We start from the raw sequence: 25,584 nt of genomic DNA, 5'->3' as shown, positions 1-25,584 counted from the left end.
ATACAGTGTGGAGTAAACCTCCCTAGTAAGCTGGGGTGGACTTGGTAGACGAAGAAGCTGAGTGGCCATCTAGGCCATGAGAAGCTGTACCATCTAGGGTGCAAGGGGATGAACTGAATTTGGCTTTTAGGGTCCAGTCCTGCTCTGTGCCAAGTTGTTTTTTTTTGTTTTTTTTTTTTTGTGACTGGAGCTGCCTGGCCTGACAAGAAATGAGCATCCATTTATGCAATGCTCTGAGCTCCAGAATCCCAGCAGTTTGGCAATTTTGAGACTTGTATGTGCTCGTCATGTTGGGGTTGGAGAAGCAAGACTGGTAGGAGAAACACAATTCTAGGGGATTTTAATTCTGTTTGCCCCCAAGTCTCAGTGAAGTTCAGTTAGATGCCGCCTATCTGATCCTCAGGTTGCAGAGCCCTGGTTCTTTTCCATGAGCTATCCCTGCCTGAGGGGTGCAGAGCTCGTGCTGAGGAGCCTGGCAGGGAGCAGGGCAGGTCCCTGAGGTGTGGGCACCAGTCACACCCGGCTGTCCTTGCACAGGTCAGCAGCAGAGACAGCAGGAGCTGCTTGGGGCCCAGGAGCATTTCCATTCCTGCTGCCGTGGGGCTGGCAGGGCTGTCTGTGGTTCTGTTGTGCCCGGGGTTTGGCCTCCCCAGCCGGGGCAGCTCAGCTCTGCCGCGGTGCTGTTCCTGTCCCTCCGTCCTGCAGAGCCATGTCACTGCAGGGAGCTGTGCCAGGCGGTGGCTCAGCTCCAGCCGCGGCCCTGCCAGGGCTGTCTGGGCTCCCAGGGACCCTGCTGGGGCAGCCACTCCATCCCCAGCCCATGTCCATGGCTGATGGAGCAGCACCGTGCTGGGCTGGGAACCTGCAAGGAGCTGCAACGGGGGATCGAAAGGATTTTTTTTGTTGTTGTTTCTTTTCTTTCATTGGGAGGATGAAGCAAGGCCAGTCTTCCTGGGAACAGCTGGAAGACTAATTTCTGACCCTTTTCTGGTCCCAGCTTGTGCCTGTTGTACACTGGGGCAATTACCAGCCTGATTACCATGGCCTGATTTCTGTACTCAGCCTGGAGCTCTGCTCTCCTCGGGGTTCTCTGGACACTGCTGGATCCCTGCCATAACAGCAGGATGCAATGGGATGGATGTGACCTCTCACAGGAGCAGACAATCTCCTGACACTGCTGCAGGATCAGCAGCTGTGGGCACATTACACCCTGGGAGTGTCTCAAGGATGCTGTGCCAGGTTGTATTTTTCTTTCTCTAGTTCAGGGCTCTCTGTGCCTCTCAGCAGATGCATACTAAACAAGTGCAGGGGAGTGCTGCTTTTTACAGGGATGTATATTTAGCATTTCCCCCGCCTCGCTGCAGTCCAGTCACTGCAATAGCATGAGCTGTTCCCAGCTCACAGCTCTGGGAAGCATCACCATGGATGACACCTCCATCCAGCACGGGCACTGATTCCATCCACCTTCTGCAGCATCGAGAGCTTCTAATTCTAACAGCAGCACATGCTGGGCAGCTGCAGTGCCTGGGCAGCTGTTTGTTCATTTGAAGCTTCTTAGTTTTATAATGCTGTTTCTGGAATCCCTCTGCTTTAGTTGCATGAAGATCAGTGAAGTTCAGGGCAGGAAGGAAGAAGTGCTGCAGTGCCAGCTTGTCCTTTTTGCTTCTTGCCTACAATGTTGTGGTTGGCTCTTTGGGAAATTTGTGGTGTTTGCCTGCTGCATTTGCCTTCTGTATCCTTCAGAAGCCTCATTGTGGCTTCCTGGTTCTGCATGACGCTTGGCAAAGGTTAGAGAAGTTGGAAGAGTGCTCTGGAATTGCCCAGGGAAAGTTTACCAGCTGTTCATAGACAAAAAACCCCCCCACAAACAAACAAACAAAAAAGCCAAAACCAACAAAAAACACAAAACAAAGAAAAATCCCCTTCTGTCTTTTCCTCTCATCTTCTGTCTGCCAGCACCGACCCATGCCCCAGAGACAGTGACCAGAGCAGCCAGCTCCTGTCCCTCTGAGGAGTCCCTAACAGTGAAATGAGTCCCAGACTCTGGGATGTTCCTACACCACCACAGTGTTGGCCCAAAGAGCTTTGGGTGTGGAATTTAAACCACAAAACCTCTCTTTGGATGGTCACGAGTGGCCATGGCCCAGCTTGGTACACCACAGCAGCAGATGGGGAGCTGTGGAACAGATTTTTCTGGGGCAGATACATTGCAAGCACATGGCCGAGTTTTGAGTCACCACTCAGCAGCAAGTACTCACTCTTAAGTAAAAGCAAAGGAAAAAGGCTTTGTTCAGTCTTTTACTTGACTGAAAACTGATAGAAGAAAGTGAGATAATCTCTTACTGGGCTTTTGCAGAGATGGAAGTGCATCCCTGTCCCTGCCCAATACTTAACATCATTTTCTGTTGCTTGATTTGGGAATGTAGAGCCTCTGGAACTGCGAATGAGCTGCAGTGCTCTTCTCTCTGTGCTTGGATAAGTGGGAGCTGCATCTGCTCCTCGTGCAGAACAGTTCAATGTTCTGACTGTCAGCACAGAAAAATGGGGCAGAATGAGATGGCAAGAGTTGTGCTGGGTGGTTGTACCTGGAACGAAATGAGACATCAGTCAGGGAGAGGCACACATCTTGAGGAGTCATCCATGTGCTCATCCAAAGAACAACAGTTATTAGCTGAAGTGCCTTTTTGTATTGATTAAGATGTGCAGAGGGAGAATTGCCTGGTAAATCTCTGGATTATTATTAGTTTTTAATCATTATAGTTAAGTACATGCTGGTAGAGGAGCTACCAAGCCCATCACCTCAGTCTGGGGTGAGAAGGTCAGCATGGCCCCTCCTCTCCCATGGGCATAGTGACAGTCAGGGGTGCAAACTTCTCACCACTTCCTTTGTCACCTCCTTTTGCCACTACTTTATAGATCATAAACACTTTATAGATATAAAAAACTTCATTACATAATGTCCAGAGGGGTAAAATTGAGTTTTGCTCAGGCTTCTACTTATTAATAAGCAATTTCAGATTTTACATTCACAGCTTTCAGAAGTGCCTGAGGTCTTGGGTGTAAAGTTTGAGGTGCTGCAGTGTGGCCACTTGGAGTGGCTGCTCATCAGTTCATTCCCAAGTGGTGAAGCCTCCTGTGGTGGCTAAAATTGTGCACTCAGCCTCTGGAATTCTTTGGGTCACCCAAGTGCTGAGATCTGCCCAGCCCTTCAATCCTGACCAGCCACAGGGTTTTCTCTTCTTGTTCATTGTCTCTTTGCTGTTAGCTTGTAAACCTGTTAATTCATATTGATTCCTTTAATTTCCAAAGGAAATTGCTACAAGCTTAAGGTAGTACTGACAGAGGCTGTTTCCTACATGTTTTTAATTGGTGTTTAACCATTCTGAAAAATAGTGTTGGGGTGAACTGGACTGTGCATGTAAAGGAATCAAACAAAAAAGGAACCAGTTAGCATTTTAATTGAGAATGTTAAGATTTTGCATGCTCAGAATCAGTTTTTATTTCTCCAGATCCGTAATGCAAGAGGTTTTATGCCTTGAGAACCAAACCCCTTTCTTTTTGCTCTCCTCTGGCAGCTTGCTGTTGGTTGCTGGTCCTGATAGGGGGATGCACATCAGTCCTCAGGCTCTACAAGCTGAGGTGATGCACAGGGAGCCTGGAAGAAGCCCCCCAGCTGCCTCATGCCTCCACAAAGCTATTTAAAAGCAAGTCCTCACAGCAAGAACTTACTAGCTAGGAAAAGAGTGTGAAGCTAGACAGGCTTTTAGTCTGTGCTGCAGTGGCTCTCCTTGCAGTCTGAGCAAAGAATTTGGACTCGGACTTGAAATTTCATTAAAGCAGTTGTTTGACAGGAACCTGGCGTGGCTGCATCCACCAGGCTGCCTGTGGAAAGCAGATTGGCTTTTGCTGGAAAAGCCTCTGACAAATTCCAGAAGCTACGAATTTGGCTTCTGGAAATGGTGTTTCTGGATGGCATTAATTTCTTTTGTCTTTCTTGGACTTGATGGTGCCTCCCAAGGATGCAGTTAGACAGTGGTAGTTTGTGATGTTTTGATGTCTTTTGGGCCACTTTCACCTCTGGATGGGGTCTCTTGTCTGTCATATGCCTCCAAAATGCCACAGTGGCCGTGCAGCCTCTGTGGGTGTTCCCTGGAGTGCATCAGCCAGCCCAGCTGAGAGTCTTGGGAAAAAATAAACTGGAGACTCTGAATTTGGCTGGCCAGCACCTCCTCCACACAGCACACTGAAGCTGTGCAGCCAGTTTGATATTAAACTGCTTGAGCAGCTTTTCCTCTGGTGCTTTTTGCTGTGAGCTTTGAGTAGGTGGGACAGAGATAAAACTGCTCCAGTGGCTTCTTCTGGAACCTTCCTTGCTGGCCCCTGGGCAGAGCCCTTGTTTTCATGTGGGTGGCCAGGAAAGCAAACAAGTGCTTCCAATGGTGCTTTGTCAGCCTCTGGAGCTGCTGCCTCCTCAGTGAAGCCCAGTCCTTTCCCATTTTGGGGGATGAATTTTCCCTTGTTCTGTTGGAGATGTGTATTTCCTTAGTGTTTTGTTTTGTTGGTGGAGTTTTTTGATTTGCCTCTAGGTTGTTGATGAGTACAAGGACTTTTCTGTTCTAATTGCCAAAAAATGACAAGTTCCCTGTAAGCAGCAGCCTGACAGACTTTAGGTGGGCTGTTAAGCTTTTGGAGTTGATCCTGAAAGCCATGCATCTCCACAGTTCAGGAATGATGCACTTACATTTTACTAACAAACACAAATAATGTATTTGCTTATTTGCTACATTATCCCATGACCAGAAATGCAGTAGAATACCAGGGGGATGTTTCTACAGTCCTTTCTTTCACTCCTTTTGAAGTCAAAGGTGGATTTGGATGGAGGCTCCTGTGTTGGGTGCGTGATGTCTGCCCTGGGTTATATACACACATATTCACACCTGGAAAAGGACATTTCAACTAAAACATAGCAACAGATATTTCTAAAGCCCCTGAAGATATACTTAAATTGAGATCAAGTCAGCAGTCTACTGAAAGTGATGGCTGTTTTCATACCATCCCTGCATGGTTTGAGGGTCTTCTGCCCTACAATTGCTCCCAGATCCTATAGATCCCAGGACACATTCCTGCTCTTCTATGAATTCCTCAGAGCTGTGCTAGTGAAACTGGGGTTTAGCACCAGCAGCTTTTTATTCCAGGGTTGCATCCAGTCCATGAGAGTGAATGTGGTCAAATCCCTGCTCAGCTTCTCTGCTGCAGTGAGGGGAGATGGTGAACTCCTTGGTGTCCTAGTTGGGGTTTTGTTTTGTGTTTTTTTTACTGGAGTTGTTCTGCTTTCTATAAATAACCACTGGAGCAGAAGCTGCAGCTGATGGCCTTGCACTGAGCTGTCCAAACTGTGGGCTGCTCTTGGTGTGTCCTGGGTTTTCGGGAAATTATTGCTGAAAGAGCTGGGAAAGGGGAAGAATGTGTGAACTGCCAGGAAGCTGCTGGGAAGGTGGCACAGCTGGAGTCCCGTGTGCTCTGGGAATTGGAGTCACTTGTGTGCAGGGCCAGATGCTGAGAGAGGGCACTGAGGGCATTTTGCAGCTTCTCAGGGTTCCCCTTTGGGCATGGAGTCTGCTGGCTGCCCTGGGGCTGCCCTCTTGCACAGGAGCCCCTGCAGCAGTGCTGTGGGCAGCCAGTCCCTGCAGGGAAGTGTTCCCCCAGGGATGAGCCCTGCAGTGTATCTGGTGCACAACCTGCATCCTGCAGCAGGAGTGTTTCCCCACTGCTGCACATGAATCTTAATTTATCGTGTATTTAAAGCCCTGTGCTGGAAGGCTGAGTCTCAGAGACTCAGAGCAGCTGCAGCTCCTGCTGAACCCACTGACGTCAGCTGGAGCTGAGGGTGGTGTGAGTTTTCTTGCTCCCAGTTCCATCCCTAATCATCTTGTTGAAAAGGTCCCAGTTTGGCTGCAGTGATAACAAGCTGTCCACAGCAGCTGCCCAGGAAAAACTGCAAGAGGGGTAGGAAACTCAAGTATTTGTGTTTATTTGATGGTTAAATCTTGGTAGCTCTGCTGATTAGCGACAGCATTATGGGACAGGCATTTGGGTGCCACCTTTTGGGTCATCAGGCTTCTCTGTGGGTATCAGATCCAAAGAGCCATCCTGCTGACCCAGAAGAGTCCCTTGGCTGCTGGGTGGGGTTTCAGCAACCCCATGGCAGGAGAGTTGGGATTAGGTGACCTTTAAGGTCCTTTCCAAGCCTTTCTGTGGTTGTTCAAAGTGCACCTGAAGCCCCTCAGGGTGGGTTGCAGGCAGACCAGAGCACAGCACAGGATGGCAGCAGAGGGGAGATGGGTGCTCAGAGCTCACAGTCCAACTTGCAGGTGTGTAACAGCTAAAGGTCGGTCACAGAAACAGGAGCAGAAGGGGAGAGGCACACTTGGTGCATTGTTTCTACTACAGCAGCAGCTCACAGCTGGGTTTTGGGAGCAGGGAAGCAGTGGTGCTCCCTGAGCCTTTTGGGGAGAAGGCTGGTGCCCCAACCAAGGAGCTGACACAATGGGGGGGGGCAACAAAATCTATGTAATTATTTCCTCCTTTATTGCCAGGAAACCAATCACAGGCACAGTTCTCGTTGGATAGTGTCTTGCAGGTTTATTGAATGTGTTTGCTGTACCTGCAGATGCATTTTCGTAGGCAATGTTGGTATGTTTATATTCTTGGAGCATTTCTGGGATGTGTCTGCCGAAAAGATACCATTTAGTTTGCATAATCAGCAAAAAAGAAAAGGTGATTAAGCATATGAAGAGTCTTTATTGGCAGAGAAGTTGATGTGTTGAAATGTGATGGTTTTACAAAGCACAGCCAGTGCTGGGGGATCTTTTACTGTCTTCAGTGTAGGCTGCTCCAAAATGTCTGCTGTGAAGCTGGGATAACACATGCCTTTATTTCTGAGTGTGATCTGCCTGCTTGGGCTATTTAGGGTTCTAGGGCAATTAAGAAATAAGTTCAGTTAAAAATGGTTTGAAGCAACTTCCAGCATATTCTAAATCAAAGTTATTTCATTGGTTCAAGCACTCATACTGAAATAAAATAGCAAAAAAAAAAAATTATAATCTTTGGGATATTTTTTTTAAATTGAGATCTTGGTGTCTAAATAATTGATATAATTTCAGTATTAAAAGTAAAAGACTTTTAAATCATATTTGCTACCATGCATCATAGATTGCTTTCCTAAACTTGGTGGCATGGGCTGTGAGTTTGGAAAAGCTTGGCCAGATGGGTTTTCACCACCTTTTGCTTCTCTATTGATATCTTCAGGGCAATAATCTCTCTTTTGTGTATAGCTGGGTTTTTTCAATTACTCACCCTGTTCACTGAAGAATGTGGTCAGAGGAAATTAGGTCTCAAATGGTTCATATACTGAGGGAATTTTTTACAGAGGCTGCTTGGGTGGGTGAGGACAGGCTGTTCTGCTAAATCTCTGCATTTTTTTAAAATAAGTTCCCAATAAAATTGAACATGCGAGGAAATGATTTATTGTTGTCCAACAGTAAGCAGAAGAAACCCTTGACTCCAGACTGTACTATGCAAGTTTTGGAAGACTTCTAAATCACACTTGTGCTTTGATTGAAGAGTTAATGGTTCTGGCTTCTGTCTTAGTGTATCTTGGACCATGTTTCCTTTTCTCTGTATTTTTTTTTCCAGACTGCTGCGGGAACAGTGGATCAGAGCCAAATATGAACGAAAAGAGTTCATCCACAGTGAGAAGCAGGAGCCTTACTCTGCAGGTAGTGAAAGACACGTTTGGCAGATAAGTTTTTTGATGTCCAGCACCTTCCATTTTCCTCCTCTCTGTTTATATGTTCTTCATATTGATTATTGCCCACATGCCATTTAGTAGAAGTAAGTGTGGCCTCTTGCACAAGATCCCACCTGGCATTCCCTGTGTTTGATTTGGAATACTGGGAATTTGGATACCTGATGGGAACAAGTCAGTTATCAAGAGCCTTTCTGCTGACATCCCCGGGCTGTTCACCAGGAGCAAGTCAGAGAGGCACCAGTGGGTTTGTTTCTGGGAGCAGGAGGTGTGAAGCTGGATGGAAGTGGAGATAGAGAATGTTTGTGTCCTCGAGGGGCCTTTAGCTCTGGGGAGATGAAGTGGCACTGTTATCCTGGTTTGGGTGATGTTGGGTGTGTGCACCACATCCCCCACTCTCCCAGGGATGTGTCACTGTCTTTGCACAATGCTTCAGGTGTCAGCAGTGGGGCTGGGTCTCCCTGTAGCACAGTTTTGCAGTGGCAAAGGTGCAGCTCGTGTGTAAGCAGCTCATTTCAGAGCTCCTTTCAGCAGGGTGGCAGTGGCCTTGCAAGGGGCTGGGACAGTAGAGCAGTGGGCTGGATGATTTTCTTGCAGAAGGGCAGGATTTGAAAAGGAGACACAGAGCTCAACTGTGTTTGTTGTGTGGCTGCACCAGCATGAAAGTGCATGAAATTAGCTGGGTATTTCTTTGCTATATGTAAGTGGCATTTAATTTATTCTGCATATTAAGTAGTTGACACCAGCTCTGTGCTTGGATGACTCTGGGATAATTTTATTAGCAAAGACCATGTTACAGATTAAAGGTTAAAATATTATTTTCATGATGCTTTTCAAGGCTAATAATATGCAGGTAGCTCCAGCAGTTTGCTGTTATGAAAACCACAATTAAATTCTGATCTCATATATCCTCAATCTATGTTTTGAGCATTTCAGCTCTGCTGTGTTGTGTACACGAGGCACACAGTGTGTGGGGAGTATCCATATTCATAGAGACTACGTTAGGCACATTTTTATTTTAGATTTTTAAAATGCTGTCTGCTAAAGTTGGGCGTGTTCTATTAACAATAAATAATTTGATTTCTTTGATGACTGTGGAATGTATCTGCCAATGTGTGTATAATACCCACCCAAGAATAATGTTTCAAATTTCTACCATGCAACTTCTGGATACAAAAGCTGGGATCCAACCAAGTGCTTGAGGAAAATGCATAATTTTAAGCACATGATGAGTCCTTTCGACTCCAAGAAGAGTGTGTACCTGGTTAAAGTGAAGTAGGTGCTTCAGTGCTGTGTGGGAAGAAGGGCAGCGTGTTCTGAGCTCTCTCAAAGATATTATAAGAGGAATTCAAAGGGGAGTTTATTTTAGCAGTGTATTTTGTAGATGTTCTTCAGTAATGTGGCTGCATAATATTTAACTGCATGCTGAACTGATGGGGTTTTCTCACCTCTCTTTGAAGTTCAAAAGCCATTAAATGCAGAATAGAGGAGAAGAGGGTGAGCCATTTTCAGTGAGCAGTGCTCTGGGGAGGAGGAGGGGAAAAGGAAGCTGGTGGGCATCATGTAGGTGGTGTATGAGTGATTTTAGGTTGTGAATTGTCTTTGAGAGTGATCCAGCATAGGAGCCACACAAATGACTTGTGCAGCTGGGATGTCATTTATTGCTTCTTCTGGACAGTAAATTCCAAGGGGAGCTTTGGCCAGGTGGCTCCTCCTTAGGGGGGAGCAGGTTGATAGTAGAATAAAACAAAGCTGGGGATGCACAGAGCAAACTCCCAGTGCCAACTTTCCCCTTCTGCTGCACCTCACAGCCCCCAGGTGTAGCTGTCCACCTGTCCTTCACCCTGTGCCAAGAACTGCTCCTCCTTCCAGCCTGTCCTGCAAACCAGCTGATGATGCAGTTTTCAGCCCTTAGGCTGGGAGTTGGTTGTTTCCTGGGGCCATGTCCTGAGAAGGGAAAAGCCTGTGTTCTCTAGGAAAGCAGCACACTGGATGTCACACAGACATTTTGGGTGTAAAAGAGCCTTAAGGGCATCGAGTCCAGCTGTTACTCAGCACTGCCAAGGCCACCCCTGGGCCGTGTCCCCAGCAGAGATGTTCCTGTGTGTGCTGGACAGTTCTTCCATCATTCCAGTGGCACGGGGCTGTTGTGTCACTGTGTGTTGGTGGTGCTGGGCCCCCTGTGCCTGGGGATGACAGAGAGTCTGGGCTGTTGCTTTTTGTTGACCTGAGCTGTCTGTGAACAAACCGAGGTGGCACCGACACCAGGGCGCCCTCCTGCCCACCCCACATGCAGTTGTGTCTCACTGGAGTCTACCTGTATCTCTGTTTCTTCCTAATGCTGTCTCAGACCATTTTTCCTCACCCTCCTGAATTCCCTGAAGCAGTGTCAGGTTACCGGTTTCTAAGCATGAAACATTTTGTTGCTAATAGAAATGTCAGTATCCATTTTCTCATGTTTGCTGGAAGATTTAATTCCATTTTCCAATCCCAGGGGCTATTTTGCATTCTGATATTTGTTCAATAATTGCATAAAAAAATAAGAAAACGCTGTGTTGGAACAGTTTCGAGCAACATCCTTTTCCAGGCAGCCTGATGAAACCCTGGTCAGAAATACAGTGTTTTTCAGAATATCCTTTGGGGAGAGACTGTCTGGAGCCTGTAGATGCCAAGCAGAAGCTATCACAGCTGAACTGCTAGACTCAGGAGAAATGAGCCTCGGGACAGGAGTGTTGGATGTGCAGGTCAGGGCTCAGAGAGCCATGCAGGGAAACCTGGCAGGAGGATGCAGCAACCTTCAGCTGCTGGGGAGAGGGATAAATAAGAGGCAGTGTGGGATGCAAAGGCAACAGTTGCCCCAGAGGATCTTGCACATGTCCCAAACTGCTGGAAAACATCTGCCTCTTGAGATACAGAGTGATGCCAGGATCAGAACTGGGAAACAAAAGCACTTCCCATGTGCAGAAATCCCCAGTGTGGGCAGCTCTGAGCATTGAAATCAGCTCTTGAGCCTGGCAAGAGCCATGGCTGTGGATCCATGGGTCTTGGTTCAGTCCCTAAATGAGATATCCCCTCCTGGGGATGTGCTGTTGTACATCACAGCCACTTACCCTCGGAGGGAGATCACAGCGGGAGCTCCTATAAGGGAGATTGAGAGTTCCTTGCTCCCCTAGGAAGCCTTGGAGCACAAGCCCATGTGCTGTTCCCAGCTTTCAGCTCCTCTGCCCCAGTCAGGGTTTGAGACTGATGGTTCTGTTGTTAATGGGTATATCAGCAGCATTGATTTTAGAGTGAGGAGTCAGGCTGAGTTCAGATGGTGCAGTGAGATCAGTAAAACTGTGATTAAATGTTTCGGTGATCCACTATTGATTCTCAGAGACACCCTCTTATACATTTGAGCTCTTCATTCAGCTGTGGTATGAGCTAAATAATTTGTTTGCCCTAGCCAGACTATATGAAACAAAACATTATTTACACCCCAGCAATCCTAATTAACACCATGGCCACATCCCTTCCTCTAGCAGTACATTGCTTGTACAACAGCACAGAGTGATACCAGTCTTGAGAATCTCACATTAACATGTTTCAGGTTGGCTTTATCTCTTCTGGTAAATGAACTGGCAAAATTACTGCCACTCTCCAGCTAATTGTCCCTCCTAACTGGGTTTAATGGGGCATGGGTGCTGAATTCTCCTAAAACAGGGGACAGTTGTAATTGCCCTCAGAGTCTGGAGCTGTATCTCAAGGCAATTGCAGGGTTTGATAAATTTTAAAAGTATTTTGATTGGTTTTAAAAAGCGTGGTTGTTTTCCAGTACTGTTGATAGATGGCAGTTATGGCAATGCTTCCCAGAGGACCTGCTGAAAGTTGGTTCAGTTGAGTGCTCTTGATTTCTCTTAATCAAGGGATTTATTTTAACCAAGGGAAGGGTGGAGGAAGCAAAAGGGAATAGTCTTCTCACAGCTGGAGCACTGTGATGGTATAAACTGGTCAGGGTGCTTCTGCTCTGGTGCATCTCAGGCTGAGGATGAGAGAATGGGAATGTGGCCAAGAGAGAAAAAAAGGGAATTGGTTGCTCTTTGAACTTTGACTTCACTGTTTATATTCATTAGTCTTGGAAAGCTGGGGCTGCTAAAAATTGTCACAGATCCCATGAAGGTGTTGGAGGAATCCAGATTTTCACCAGGTGAAGGTTTAAACCCTGTCCTTTGGGGTGGGAGTTGGAGGACTGGGATTATTTGACTGGTAGTTCCATAGATGGGTGGGATGACCTGTTGGGTTGGAGAGTAAAAAAAAGTGGTGTTACTGCAAAATGAGGTGGCCTGTGAGCTTCCACTAGAGCTGCTGAGAAAGCTGGAAGATACAGGCAAAATTTGGGGCATATTAGCAAAGTCAGTGGTGGTTGGAGCTTTGGGCTCTGTTGGATTGTATTCCTGTATTTGTAGCCCCGTGGACTGGATCATATTGTCACTATTCAGGTGAGCTGTGGTTTATTCAGGTGGCATTTCTCTGAAGGTGTCTATTTGCTTGTACTACCTTCTGTCAGCACCCTAAGGATTACTTGGCTTATGTGTTGTTTCCTGTTTGTCTGCAAATATGATGGCAAAATAAATTATGAGACATAAAAGAACACCCTAAAATAGTAAAATCTGTTAATATGCACTTTCCATTCCATGAGGCTCTTGCATAATTCGGGCAGCAGTTGGAATTAATTTTCCCCTGCACTCACACAGTTGGAAGGAGCTCTGACTGCAAAGCACTGGAGAAAACACAGGGGACACAAAAACGTCCTTCCTCAGTGTGAGGAAGACACCCTTATTAGCTCAGTGTGACCTGCAGTGATGTAATGCAGTTTATTTTGGGCCTCATCAGACAAAACAGTGAGCAGTGTTGCAGTTAAAATCCAATTATTTTAACTGACAGACCTGATCCTCTGCTGTCTCTTACCCCATTTCCTCCAGCTAGTGAGGAGCTGTGGGTGTCAGAGCGACACCAGCTCTGCCGTGGGATTTTTCACAACCTCAGAAGCAAATTACAGGGCTGAGCAGCACCAGGGGAGCAAAACCAGTGCTCATGGCAGCCTCGGGGGGCACGGGGTTTTCCACACATCAGACAGCCCAAAGCACTGAACAAAGGCACAGAGCATCAGCTTGAGGGCTCCTGGTGGCCTTTGCTAAGCCCTGAACACTCGAGGTCTTTGAGGAGATGTTTGTGCAGAAGGGAGTGTGAAGCCACACCAGAGCCATCCCCTCCCTTTGCTTTGCACAGCCAGTGCAGCAAACCCAGCGGTGGAGGTGGCATGGGGACAGCAGGGGTGGTGACACTGTGGGTGGCTGGGGACAAGGCAGGATCTTCTGATCTCTGGGTGCCTGCGAGAAGAGAGGCTGAGGAGAGTGGAGAGGGCCTTTCTGTGCAGTCTGCAAGATGTTAATGCTGCATTGTTGGGGGTGAAGCCGTGGTGGGAAGTGTGCTGCCCCAGAGAGGTGTTGTCCCCAGGGTCCTGTCACACACACACAGGCTTCCCTGTGCCAGAAAATCACTGCCCTGCTCGGGCTTGGCTCAGCTCCCGTGCTGCAGGGAAGGACATTGAGCCAGAAGAGGAAAAGCTGCTGGTGAGAAGGTTTAAAGAAAGAGCAAAGTCCCCATTCAGGTGGTGGTATGAGGGTTGTGGCAACAGAGTATTCCCAGATTTGGGCTCCCATGAGAGGTGCAAGAGAGGCAAAGGTGGGTTGTTAGGTTTTTTTCTCTATTTCTTGTGCTGGTTTATGCTTTCTGAAAGTCTTTATGTGGAGCACTGCTCCATGGTCAGGGCATCACCCCCGTGGGCAGGGAGAAACCCTGTGGGAATGATTTGGTGAAGGTGAGACACAGCTGGTGTGTGAAACCTGCTCCTTGCAAGTGGGGAGAAGTGCTGTAGGTCCTTCCTGTAGCATCTTTTAATTGCAGCCAAGACACCAGACTTGCATCTTAAATAAAAGAGCTAAACAAAACTCTATTGCTGAGGTGTTGTCAGCTAAATCAAGAGCTGCTTTTAGCCCTGGGAAGGATTTGAGCCAGCTCGTGTGTGTGGTCAGGATGGCAGCCAGCTGCCATCTCAGCTTCTCTCATGCAGACCAGCAGGAAGATTTAGTTCACTGTTGTTTTTTCCCCTAGTGCAGCCCACATCCTTGGCTGATGTTCCTCTTTGTATTTCCACCAGCTCCAGGGCAGCGCTCAGGGCTTTTCCCAGGTGAAGGTCTGAGGGTGGTCAGGGTGATGCTGTGCCAAGCACTGTACAGACACAGAGCAGGCTGGGGTAAGGTGAGAGCAGGGAGATGCCAGCCCCTCACAGGAGGAGGGGCTGTGCCCCGCCACAAGGGTGTTTCTACAAAACTCAGAGATGAGGATGATTTTTTAAGTGTGTAAACGACCCCATTGCTTTATAAGTGAGAAAGAGAGGAGTGTTCAGCAACTACAGGGAGCCACATCTGGCTGAAATTATCCAGGATGCTGAGAAGCCACGGGGAGAGATGGATGAGCAATGCTCTCAGAAGCCTTGGTTCCTTAGGAAACGACAGCTCCCAGGAGCAATAAGAGATAAAAGCCACCATGTCGAGGGTTATCAGCAGCATCACTCCGGGCTTTGTCCGGGCACCGTGTGCTGTAGGAGAGCGCAGAGGGGCAGAGCAGGGTCGCTGGGATGTGCAGGAGCATCCCACTGCCTTCCAGGGGCTGGTGGCATTGCCTGCTTTGGCCGTGGTGTGTGTGAGAAATAATCCTCCATGGTTCCCATGCTGTGGCCGCCGGGATAAGGTGTACCTGGCCACTGTGCGGGGCTTTTCGCTCCCTTCTCCGACCTGACCAGACAGACAATTACCTCAGCATCGGGTTTGGATTTTTTTTTTTTTTTCCCCTTAAACCTTTTCACCCTTCCCCCAGTTCCTTCTGGGCTTACACCATCTCCTGGTGCTAAAAATACCCTTCGGTGTGTGAGCGGGGCCGGGCCGCTCCGGCCGCCCTTTGCCTCTGGTCCTCGCTGTGCTGCTCCGGGCGCTGTGCTGATGGGCCACCAGCTCTGCTCAGCTACATCACTCCCTGGCCCCGCGGGCTGTTTGCAGCGGAGTGTCTGCAGCGATGTTTGTGGACCCAAAGCCGAGCCGTGGAGGTATTTCTGGGGAGGCCACTGAGGTTTGAAATGTCACTGTGTAAGCACCGGCTCACGTTAGACTCTGAATAGCACAGTAAAAGCCTTAGTGCCACATAATGCTGCAGATTTATAAATGGCCTTTAAAGCCCTGGCTGCCTTATGTGTCTGTAAAGTGTATAGTGTCATGCAAATAAAGAGTTTATTTTCCCTTCATTCTGCTTTTTTTTTTTTTTTTTTTTTTCTGGCATGTTTCCTGTAATGCCAGTGCCTTGCCTCCTGATTTACACCATATATAGAAATGTAGAAGAAGCCTAATTATAATTGGCTCTTCTAACATTTTGTGAGTTGAACTTCTGAAAATACTGGCTGCATCTTTATCCAAAGGTCTGAGTTTTTCAGAAGTTTCTGTGAGTGTAAATCTCTATTTAACCCCAATGCAGATGTGGCTGATGGGCAAACAGCTGTCAAAAGCTTTAGCCGGCCTTGATCTTAGTCCATAGAGAGGAATTTTCAATATAAAGAAATAAGTTAATTTATTTCTACTTAATAGCCTCAAAAAGAAGTTGCTGCTTGGCTCCGACTGCTTTTTAATGTCACTGTTATCTGATGCTAGTTGTAAAATGGATTAAATTCTCTTCTGATGCTTGAAAGGCTCAAGTTTTAAAGCAGGGCTTTGAGAGAAGCTCTGTAATTTTCTGCTCTGCCCTCACTGATGGGAAGCTCTTGTTTTTGTTATTCAGGGCAGCAGCATGTGTTGGGAAGATGTGGCTGTCACAGGATCTGTGGAGCATCCCTCACTGTAGGATGCTTTTTAGTGCTGTCTTAGCCTCTCTTTCCAATCCCTGTAAGAAGATTCCTCATAGACCTAGAGATGGAGATAAAAAAGTAATAGCAGCGTGGTTAAAAAGCAGCAAAAATCAGGATTGCCTGGTATTTTGTCGAGAATTTATGTTGGCTTCTGCAAAGCAGAGATTTGGGCATGGAGGGGGGATGCTTTGTGGTAGGAAGTCGTGGCACCAGTGCCCTGCAGTGCATGTTGGTGCTTGGTGTGCACTCTAGGATTGCATCAGTGGTGCCTTCTCTTAAATCACCATTTCCAGTAAATTCCCAGCAACCATTCCCATGTTTGGGGGAATGAAAGCAAAGCACCAGGTTTGGCTCTCACTGGATTTCAGCAAAACCATGTTACAGATCTCTGCACTCAGTCCTGCCCTTAAGGGCTTGGCTGGGTCCCAAAGTCTGGCTGCAGTTTCCCTCTTCCCAGCTGATAGCAGGAGCAGTTCCTCTGCTTGGCCCTGGTGCACCCAGGCAGAGTGTGCTTGTACCCAGGGCAGCTGAAGGTGGGACTGATCTCTGAACAGGATGGAGTTGTGGCTGAATGAGGAGCCCAGGGCACAAGGGATGCTGCACCTCTTTGGCATGGACCTCTGCCCTGTCTCAGTGTCCCAGAGGATGAGGTGATTTGGCATCACAGCCAGGCAGGGATTGTATCAGGGAGTTTGGCTTCTTGGCTGAGTTTTGCAGCCTGTGGTGAGCTTGGTGCTGTGCAGGTTCTGCTGATGCTTTTCTTTATGGTTGTTGGAGCAGTGGGGAGCATGGCAGGGGGGGGATGCAGGATGTCAGGCCAAGTAGCAGTGGGGCTCTAGCCCTCTCCAAAGAGGATGCAGCCTCCATTATTGTATTTTCAAAGAAGCATTTTAGCATTTCAAGAGCATTTTGTTGCATCCAGTGCTCTGAGTGTTGTACAAATCCTCTCAAAAAGCAGCCCCTGTCCAAAGGTTTCCATCAGAGGGCTGGGGGTGTGAGTGCCTGATGGACACTGCAAACCCTGCAGCTCTCCCAGCCCAGCACCAAGGTCACTGGAGGCTGATGTGCTCTTGTCAGGAGTGGGTTAAAGCACGAGCATCCCTCCAGCGAGCAACCTTGCCTGGCACAGCAACCTCCTTCTCCTGCTGCTGAGCCACAGAGAGGCTTCTGTTCTCCAGCACTGACATCAGCCCCAGCCAGGACGTGACTCACACTGGGAGCCAGGCTGGGGGAGCTGCTCCCCCCTCCCCACCCCCTCTCAGCAAGGTGAAGCCCCTCTGGATGGGTCTGAGCCCCCCCTGCTCATTCCTCCCCTGTGCAGCATCTGGTGTGGGTCGGGTGTGACATCTGCAGCCCCAGGAGCAGGGCATGACCCCACTGGGGGTGTGTGAAGCCTGCCATCCATGCCTTGCCACTTGTGCTGTGGATTTTGGGTACAAAAAAGGGGGAGTAAGGCCTGATTTGTTGGGGTTTTTTTCCCCAAAAAACCTTTTGTGTAATAGGGAGAACCTTTTGTATAATAGGGAGGAAGAGTTTAAGATGAAAGGCTTTGGAGGAAGATGGAAAAGGTTGAAGGAGGAAAGTCTACAGAAAAGTATGTTCAGCTGAAGCAGATGGGACCCCACTGCTGATGCTCAGTCTCCTTTTTATGTCTTCTCAGTATAATCCTTTATGCATTTAACATTACACAACTCTGTGTCAGGACTTGCTCCAAGAAACCTTTCCCCATCCTCTCCTTGGAGGTTTGAGGGAAATGCTGTCATTGCTTTAAAACAAATGACTGCTTCTTCTTCTGCTTTGGTGTGCCCTGGCACTGCTGCCATGGGAAGTGGATGGGGGAGCTGCTTTGCAGGTCATTTCTGCTCTCTGCAGCCTCACCCAGAGCAAAGCAAAAACTCACAGAGTGAGTGAACAGATATTGAACCAAATTACCTTGGAAAGAAATGGATCCATTTGAAAAAATCCACTCAGGAAACCAGCAGCAGGTCTAACCCCCAGCTAGACTGACAGCATCCATTGCAGCATCCTCAGTGGGTTTGGGAATGGGGCATGGAAGTGGGACAGGGCTGAGGAGGGAAGGGCTGTCCTGGAGAGCTGCCCGTGGTGGGTCCCAGCCTCGCTCCGTGTCGGCAACTTCACAATGCGAATGGTGTAAACATCAAACATTTGCTGCAGTAAAGACAAGGCACATCGAAGGGCTGTTTAACAAACCAAACTCGGGAGGGGGATGCGAGGGGAGATCACAGCCCAGTTTGTATTACTGTTATATTTCCTTGTGCAAGGGGAGCAGGGCTGGGACAGGGACCTGCTGGCGGCATCGCCCGCCCCAGGATGTGCCGCCATTTCCACAGGACCAGCACCATGTGACCAGGAGCTGGAGAAGCCTTTCAGTGCCTTTCAGGAGCTGTTTGGAAGTGCTGATTCAGGCTTGGTACAAACCCCTCTGAAAGAGTACTGCTGCCTCCTGAGGCTCTGTGGGAATCAAGGGAAGATGCTGCGCCACTTCCCAGCCTTGATGAGGAGACACTGCACAAAGCCACCACCAGAAGGCAAAGGAGAGGGCTCCAAATGCAAAAGCTTGTCTTTTCGAGTTAAATTTGGTGCATTTTTTCTTTTTTTTTTTTCTGTCTCTCTGAGCTATGGCAAGAGGCCAGCCACTGCTGTTATGCTTTCCAGGAAAGCCATGAACATTGCAGTGACAAAGTGATGGGGCGGTGATGGATCTTACAGATAGCTGCTCTAGGAAGAGAAACATCTAGCAAAGAGAAATACTCTGATGTCTTCGACTCCCCTAAAGCAGAAAAGCATTTAGGCAGCCAGAACTTGCAGGTGAGAACCTGTGGGTCTGAGCTTAGGGGAGGAGGAGCAGCTGGCCAAGGCAGGCATTGGCAGCCAGCTCTGGGAAGGGGCTAGCACCCCTGAGAGCTAAAGCTGGATGCTCACAGCTAGTTTAGGATCCAGCTGTAATTTTAACAGCTGGTTCTGTCAAGCTGCCTTCAGCACAGCTCTGATCCAAGCTTCTATAATTAGCCAAGGAGCAGCAGCTCTCGTGCAAGGAGTAAGGCAGCAGTGCTGCTGGGTGTGAGCCTTGCTGAAAGGGGTAAGGGCTGCCCCATGACATTTGAAACAGTTGGAGGTTGGTGTTTTTTGGTGGTGGTGGGGGGTTTGTGTTCTTTTTGTGTGTGTGTGTGTGTGTGTGTTTTTGTTTTGTTTTGTGGGGGGTTTTTTGTTTTTGTTTTGTTGTTGTTTGTGGGTTTGGGGGTTTTTTTGTTGTCCTTTTTTTTTTTTTTTTTTTTTTTTTTTTGGTGTGGGTTTTTTTTTTTTGGTCTCCCTCTAAGGACTTCGTGCAAAATATTTTGTTAGGGTGGTTTTTTCCCCCCTCCTCTCAAAAAAGCGCACCTAAGAAATGTTGTTTCGTTTTGTGTCATCCTTTAACAGAAATATTTACATTTGTCAACTCAGATCAAAAGCATTGAATTTGTGGTCAGTTTGAGGTTGGTTGAATTTGCTGAACTGGTGCAGTTTCTCATGGGTGAGGTGGTCTGAGCCCCTCCAGCCTGTGGCAGCTCAATGTGCTGCCTGTGTTTTGGGGTGTGCTCTGAATGTTCCCTGGGGATTCCCTGAGTTGCTCCCAGGAGAGTCAGTCCAGCTGGTAAGGACAGACGGTAAGATCAACAGAGGTGTGAAACACCCCAGCTGTAATTATCATGACACTCCTGTCCTTGAGCTTTGCCTGTTTGAGGTCAACCAATTTGAATTAGTGTGTTTTGATACTGCTCAGGCTGCCTGTTCCTGTAACCTTGAGTTTTTGCAGTCAATAAACGGAGCTGTACCAACTGGAGACGGCTGAAGAGAAGTACAAGGCTTTGCTCTCCATGTCTTGGATGATAAACATGTAAGGAAATGATGGGAGAACCATCCCTTTGTATTTTCTATGCTTTATGAGGGTACTTCTTGGTGCTCCAGGTCTGGTATTTCTCAGTGATTTTATTGTGCACATTCACATTCCCTGAGTAATGATACAGGACCAAAAAGCTGGGGCATCTTTCTTCCACTAATGAGAAGGGAGTGACTAGGAAGCAACAGGATAACAAAGAACATGGAAAAGGCTGTTTTCATGGCAACTCATGGTAGCTTAATTAAATTTCTGCTAAAGAAAGATCCTTTTTACTTTGGAGACCTGCGCAGGGTCAGGCGGTTTCTGTCTCTCACCAGATAAAGAACATTCTCCAGGGTGAGGTCATGTCTTTTTCTGGAGTTTGCCAGAGATGTAGCTGAGTTAGATCAGCCTCAGCTCTGACCCAGAGCATTTGCTGATGCTTCTTTCTCACCAACACCAGCCCACATCCACCTGCATTTTCCCCCTACAGTGAGCTCACCTGAGTTTTCACCTTGAAATCTCTGGTGCTGCAGGGAAGGCTGCAGTAGAGGGGCTGTCCACACCCCATTTCTGGGATGCTTACACTGAAATGGGAAGGGGAGGTGCCTCCCCAGCTGGCTAAATGGGGCTGGATTTACAAATGCTGCTGCTGTTGAGGTGCAGATACAGCAGCCACCTCCAGTCTCATAATCAGGGCAGCCCCTGAGGGACATGTGGCATGGCAGTAACAAACAGCATATCCCCAAAATACCTAAAAGACAACGAGGTTGCTCAGCAGGGAGTGAATTTCAAACTTGCATGTGTTGCAGAGGGTGGAAGAAAATTTTAGCCTATCCAAGCCAGTGGGAATTTTGGTCAGTGATTTATTGGGACAGAATTTAGCCTTGATTTATAGAATTCCAGGAGTTCATTAAGTGGGATTTATGCTGCTCCAGGGAACGGGAGGTGATAGTTCTAGAAAAATCAAGGTGTGCAAATGTCCTTGTGCAACCTGGAGGTGGTGGCTGTGCTGCCACATGCTCCTCCTTTGACAGCGCAGCTGCCAGAGCATCGTGTACCAGCTGATTTCTGGGACAGCTGGAGCACCAGCAGCCAGGCCAGAAACGAGTCCTAAATTTAAAAATTCTCCTTTCCTGTATGAAGTTTTCACTGTAAATGCATTGAACACTCAATAAAAGACATTCAGGAGCCAATAGCAGCACGGCAGCAGATCTGCTCGGAGCCATTTGGATTTCTCTTCAAAGCAGAAAAAGAGGAGTGCTACATGTGTGTGAGAATGGCTTTCCATGATTTATGATTGTGTGGAAATGCTGCCTGTGTGGAGGAATGCTTTATTCCAGGATACCCCAGAGCAGAGAGTCCTAAACCCATCGAAAGTCTGTGGTGAACTTCTCTGCTGATTTCTCTACAGCTCTGTTGGGGGCTTAAATTCATCTCATGCTTGCTTGGATTGATCTGTGTGAGCAGCTGCCTTGGCTGAGAATTTATTTATTGGTGTGGGGAAGAGATCCATCAAAAGCTGTTGAGGCTCAGAGAATATTTTAGCCCAGGTGTGATTTGAGGATGCCCATGTAAAATCCAGATCTTCAGGCAGTTCCTGGTGCTTTGGAGGTGCTGTGAGCTGAAGCCTCAGCAGCTGTAGGTTGGTGAATCCTCAGTAAATGACGAGGGTGTCGAGGTCCTTCTCTCTCAGTGTCTCACCTCTTTGCTTTCTGCAGTTGCCCATGAGGCTGCAGGTGGGTTCTCCCTCACCTTGCAGAGGACCAGGTCCAGAGGACATCCCTGGGCAGGGGTGATGATGGTGTGGGATGGTGGCAGCAGCTCTTCCAGGTGTGGGAAGAGGCTGCAGGACATCTTCCTGTGCAGCTTCTGTGCAAGAACTCCCAGCGGCTGCAGCGAGGGTTTTTTGGAGTGCTTATGCCTTGCCCAGGGAGGATCCTTGCCCTGTGGTTTGGGAGTGGTTCGGCTCCCAGGATTCATCTCCTGAATCGAGCTGCTGCAGGATGTTATTGTGAGTTAGCACCGCGTGCCTGCCCTTCAAGGTTTTCTCGCCCAGCTAAATCAGGCCTGGAGTGCACTCAGTGCAGTAAATGGGCTGAACATCACACCGGGAACCTCCCACCTTGCATCTGCCTTTCATTATGAGCGACTGGCTTCAAAAGATCAAAACCTGCAGGCAATTTACCTGTAAGAGGCGTTTTTTCTCCAGGCAGCGGCTCCCAGGTGGGTGTTGCAGGGATGCCACTCGGAGAGGAAGCATTTGATTTCCAAGTAAAATTAGATTCCACATCCAATTCTCAGCAGTGTAAGTGCAAGGCTTCCAGTAAAGACATTTTCTGTAGCGAGGGGCTGTAACATCTCCCAGCAGATGCAATCGGATTGTGCTCGCAGCAGCCAGCTGTGGCCTTATCTTTAATATGTAAACACTTGCTCAGTAATTAAGTTACCACGGAAGTTGTACTGTATCGATGGTCAATTATAAGATAAACTGATAGAAGGCAGGATGTGGCTGTCTTCTTTATCAAACCTGATACGCCTGCAGCAGTCAGGTGAAGACTTGGGAATTGTATCATTTGGTGTTTTCCCCGGGTACTTGTTCCCACGCAGCGTTTCCAGAGGAGGTGATGCTCACTTAGGAGATCAATATCGCTCTATAACGAAAGGAGTTTCTCCTCTGAGGAGTGTCCTCAGAGTGTCCCCGCCTTACCCTGCGGCTGCTGGCCCTGTGGCTGTCACCCTCTGCTGCCGTGATCCCGCTGGTGGCTTCCCAAGCTGGGCAGAGGCACCTGGTTGCTGCTGCACTCAGGCGGCTCAAGGGGCGAGGTGATGCCATCTGCGATCCCAGCCGGGAGCTGCAATGACTGTGCTAATGTCTTTGTCACCTGAGAGCTGCTCCGCGGGGAATCATCACATGGGATTAAAGAAACCAGTTACAAACAGCTTAGGAAACTGGATTAGGTACATGATCTCTTATTATGGCTCCTTTTAGCTGTCAACCCGGTGAAAGAAGGGGGGTCTGGATTACACGGAGAAACATCAGACCTGACAGGAGTGTTTTCTGACTGTTCGGCTTAGTGGTGTCATGTACCATTTTAATCAGATTTAAATAGTGGCAAACATCACAGGCTTAATGGATTTCGGCTTTATTATTGGGGCTTTGCTTAGAAGCAATTTGGATTTTCAGCTGTGAGCCACCAATGCAAGTGTATTCACGATTAAGTGGGACTGGAAACTCAGGGATGGACCTTGCATTTAAATGCCACGTTTGTGTGGGGGGACAGACCTCATCTTCTTTCTGTCAGCCTTAGTTAAACTCAACCCCAGGATCCTTCCACAGAGATGGTGCATTTGGCTCCATTTCCCCTATTGGTCCTAGCAGCTGGGGAGATTTTTGCATTACAAAATCAAGATAAAGCAAGATGACAATATCTTTTTGCAGTGATCTGGAGACTTGGTTCTCCATGTTTGGCTTCAGCCTTGAAGTTGTTCCTCACATGATCTAAAACTCTCTCTGTCCTCTGCTTAAGCTGTCGTGGGTTGCTCTTCTTGACCTTCCCGTGGTGAGGCTTTGTCTGGTCTCTGCTGTGCCAGTTTGGGGTGATTTGTCTAGAGGAAGAACAGCTCCTGAGGACACTGACACCTGTATTTCTACAGAAACGTGGTCCTGCCTCCAAACTGAGTCTTTTGGGGTGGGTGGGTTGTGGGTTTTTTTATATTGTGGGAGAAGATGCTGTGGAAGAAATCAATACTGAAGGTGGTTTTGTAGAACAGTGTTGACTTTGCTCAGAGGACTGGATCTGACTATCAGAGGCAGGTTGCCATTTCAGGACCCTGTTGGTCATTGAGGTCTGGTCAACTGCTTGGTGCTCTGGGCCCTGCATGAGCAGAAAAAGTAGGAAAAAGGGAACATCAGTCATCAAAGTTCCACTTTTATCAGTAAAGGGAAGTGTGTGTTCCTACTCCCTTGTGTTAGCTGTGCCACCTCACACCACCGACCTGAGGTTTCATCGACTTCCAGCTCTGAGCTGAGCATTAGTGAAGATGTTTTGCCTTAGAAGGCCAAGGAGATGTCTGTACAATGTTATCTGAATCATCCACTAAATCCTGGCTTTCTGTCTGCTGTAGCCATTCAAGCGCTAATTGCCTTTGATTAAGGCAATCGTTTGCAGAGTGAGTGGGTTAATTGGGTATTGTGGAAGCAATCAATCTCATCAGCTGCTTGCATCCATAGCTGAGGTGACAATGCAGTGGGACAATAATTGTTTTATGAGCTCCTGGAAGGCAGCAGAGGCAGACTGGATGACAACAGGAGACCCTTCTCTGGAAAATGGCCTTTAGGAAAGGTAATTTGGATTCTAAGTGCTCATTAAGAGAAGACTGATTGATTGGGAGCTGGGAAATTTTGCACCTCTAAAATGTGTGTGCAGGAGAAAATGGTGTGGGTGTCAGGGTGCTGCACTTGGGGAGTTCTTGGGCTCTTTGGCCTGAGATGTGCAGAGGATGAGCTGTGCTGAATGAGGAGAAAAAGTTGTCTTCAGGGGGGTGAAGGGAGAACGTTCCCTTCTCAGCCTGTGAGTGTGAGCTGAGACATGCCAGCACCCACCCTTGCATTAGCACTGACACATTCTCTTTGCTGAGGCTGCAATTTCCAAAGAGCTAAACTGTGCAGGGCCCAGAGCAGCTCCTGGTGGCTCCTCACCTGGCCAGTGCAGGAGGACTCCCAGGGGAAGGATTCCCATCTCATCATCAAAGCTCCCAGGTCCCTCCTGCCATGGGGATGCTGAGACATCTCCAGCATGGCTGGATCTGCACTGCTCCGTGTGGGACCAGCAGGAAATGCTTTATCCAGAGATGGCTGCAGAATTACTGCAGGGAAGTTCTGAGCTCCTCAGCACAGCTGCAAACAGACAAAAAAAACAAAACCCAAAGCAACAAAAAGCAGTCTGCTGGTGCTGTGCAGGGGAGCAGGGTGCAAGCTCTGAGGGGTTTGAGGACCTGGACCCTGCTTGCATCTGGAGGATCTGGGCAAAGAGTGATGTTTTCATTCCATGAACAAACTTAGGATTCCTTGGTTTCTGACTTTTATGAAATGCAGAGTCTTAAAGTATACAGATTGAAGTAATCGAAGTGTCTTGCTTTGATGGTGGTTGAGTGCTACAGAAAGAAATGTTACAACAGTCAAATCAAACCATTTACACTGACGTGGCTAAACAAGAGGTGCGCGGTTGTTTTTGCAACCCTTTCCGAAATCCAGCCTGTAAAGAAAATACAGAATATGCCACTTTCTCAATCCAACCCTCTCACTGTGGACAGTGGGTTTTATTTCAGAAGGAATGTCCTTCAGACTCGCCGTTTTAAAAGGAGGTTGTAACACGAGGTCAGAGGTGATGTGTGATGTCAGGGATTCCACATTCAGCTGCTTCCAGATAATTGTGCGGTTACTTAACCTCTCAGAAAAGGTGGTCACACCGTGCCCAGTGAGTGCCTATCCCCTGTCCTGCCTTAATTAACACCTTACAGTGCTAATAGAGCAGAGTGCTCAGCTTTGACACACAGAGGAGTGGCCATGTCACACCCTGCAATTTTAGCAGCAAAGTGAGGGAGGTGGATTTGAATCTTCTCCAAAGCTCTGAATTGGGGTCAATGCACTTGAACTGCTGAGAGGAAGGAAAAATGGCTTCTGTAGGAGGAGCTGCCCTGCCTGAACTCCAGGAAAATGGGATTCTCTTGGATTACACGCACAAGTACATTTTTTTCTCTTATTCAGCCCCCATGCTTTGTCCTTCAGTGAGACAAGAAGGCAAGAAACCACACAGTGGTGCATTTGTGTGCTGTTAGATACACTCAGGTTTCTTCTAAAAGCCTGGTTTTACCACAGCCCTGGAAACATCATGGGAACAAGCAGTTCTGTTGTCTCTTCCCAGGTGAAACTGTGAAATAAGGAGCCAAAGAAGCCAGAAGAAG

The 25,584-nt window shown here is 48.0% G+C and overlaps 1 protein-coding gene across 1 annotated transcript in view; it reads left to right on the top strand.

Moving 5' to 3' along the window:
* Nucleotides 1-25,584, top strand: part of ADAP1 (ArfGAP with dual PH domains 1) — a 50,444-nt gene that overhangs the window by 13,969 nt on the left and 10,891 nt on the right. The window contains exon 4 of the mRNA XM_066329701.1: nucleotides 7,696-7,778. Within this exon, the coding sequence (XP_066185798.1) occupies nucleotides 7,696-7,778 (83 nt within the window). The remainder of the gene's footprint in view (nucleotides 1-7,695; nucleotides 7,779-25,584) is intronic.

This window comes from Sylvia atricapilla, chromosome 15 (genome assembly GCF_009819655.1).
Source record: "Sylvia atricapilla isolate bSylAtr1 chromosome 15, bSylAtr1.pri, whole genome shotgun sequence".
In the NCBI taxonomy this organism is placed as follows: domain Eukaryota; kingdom Metazoa; phylum Chordata; class Aves; order Passeriformes; family Sylviidae; genus Sylvia; species Sylvia atricapilla.
Note: the sequence above shows the minus strand (reverse complement) of the source record. Positions and strands in the feature narration are given on the sequence as shown.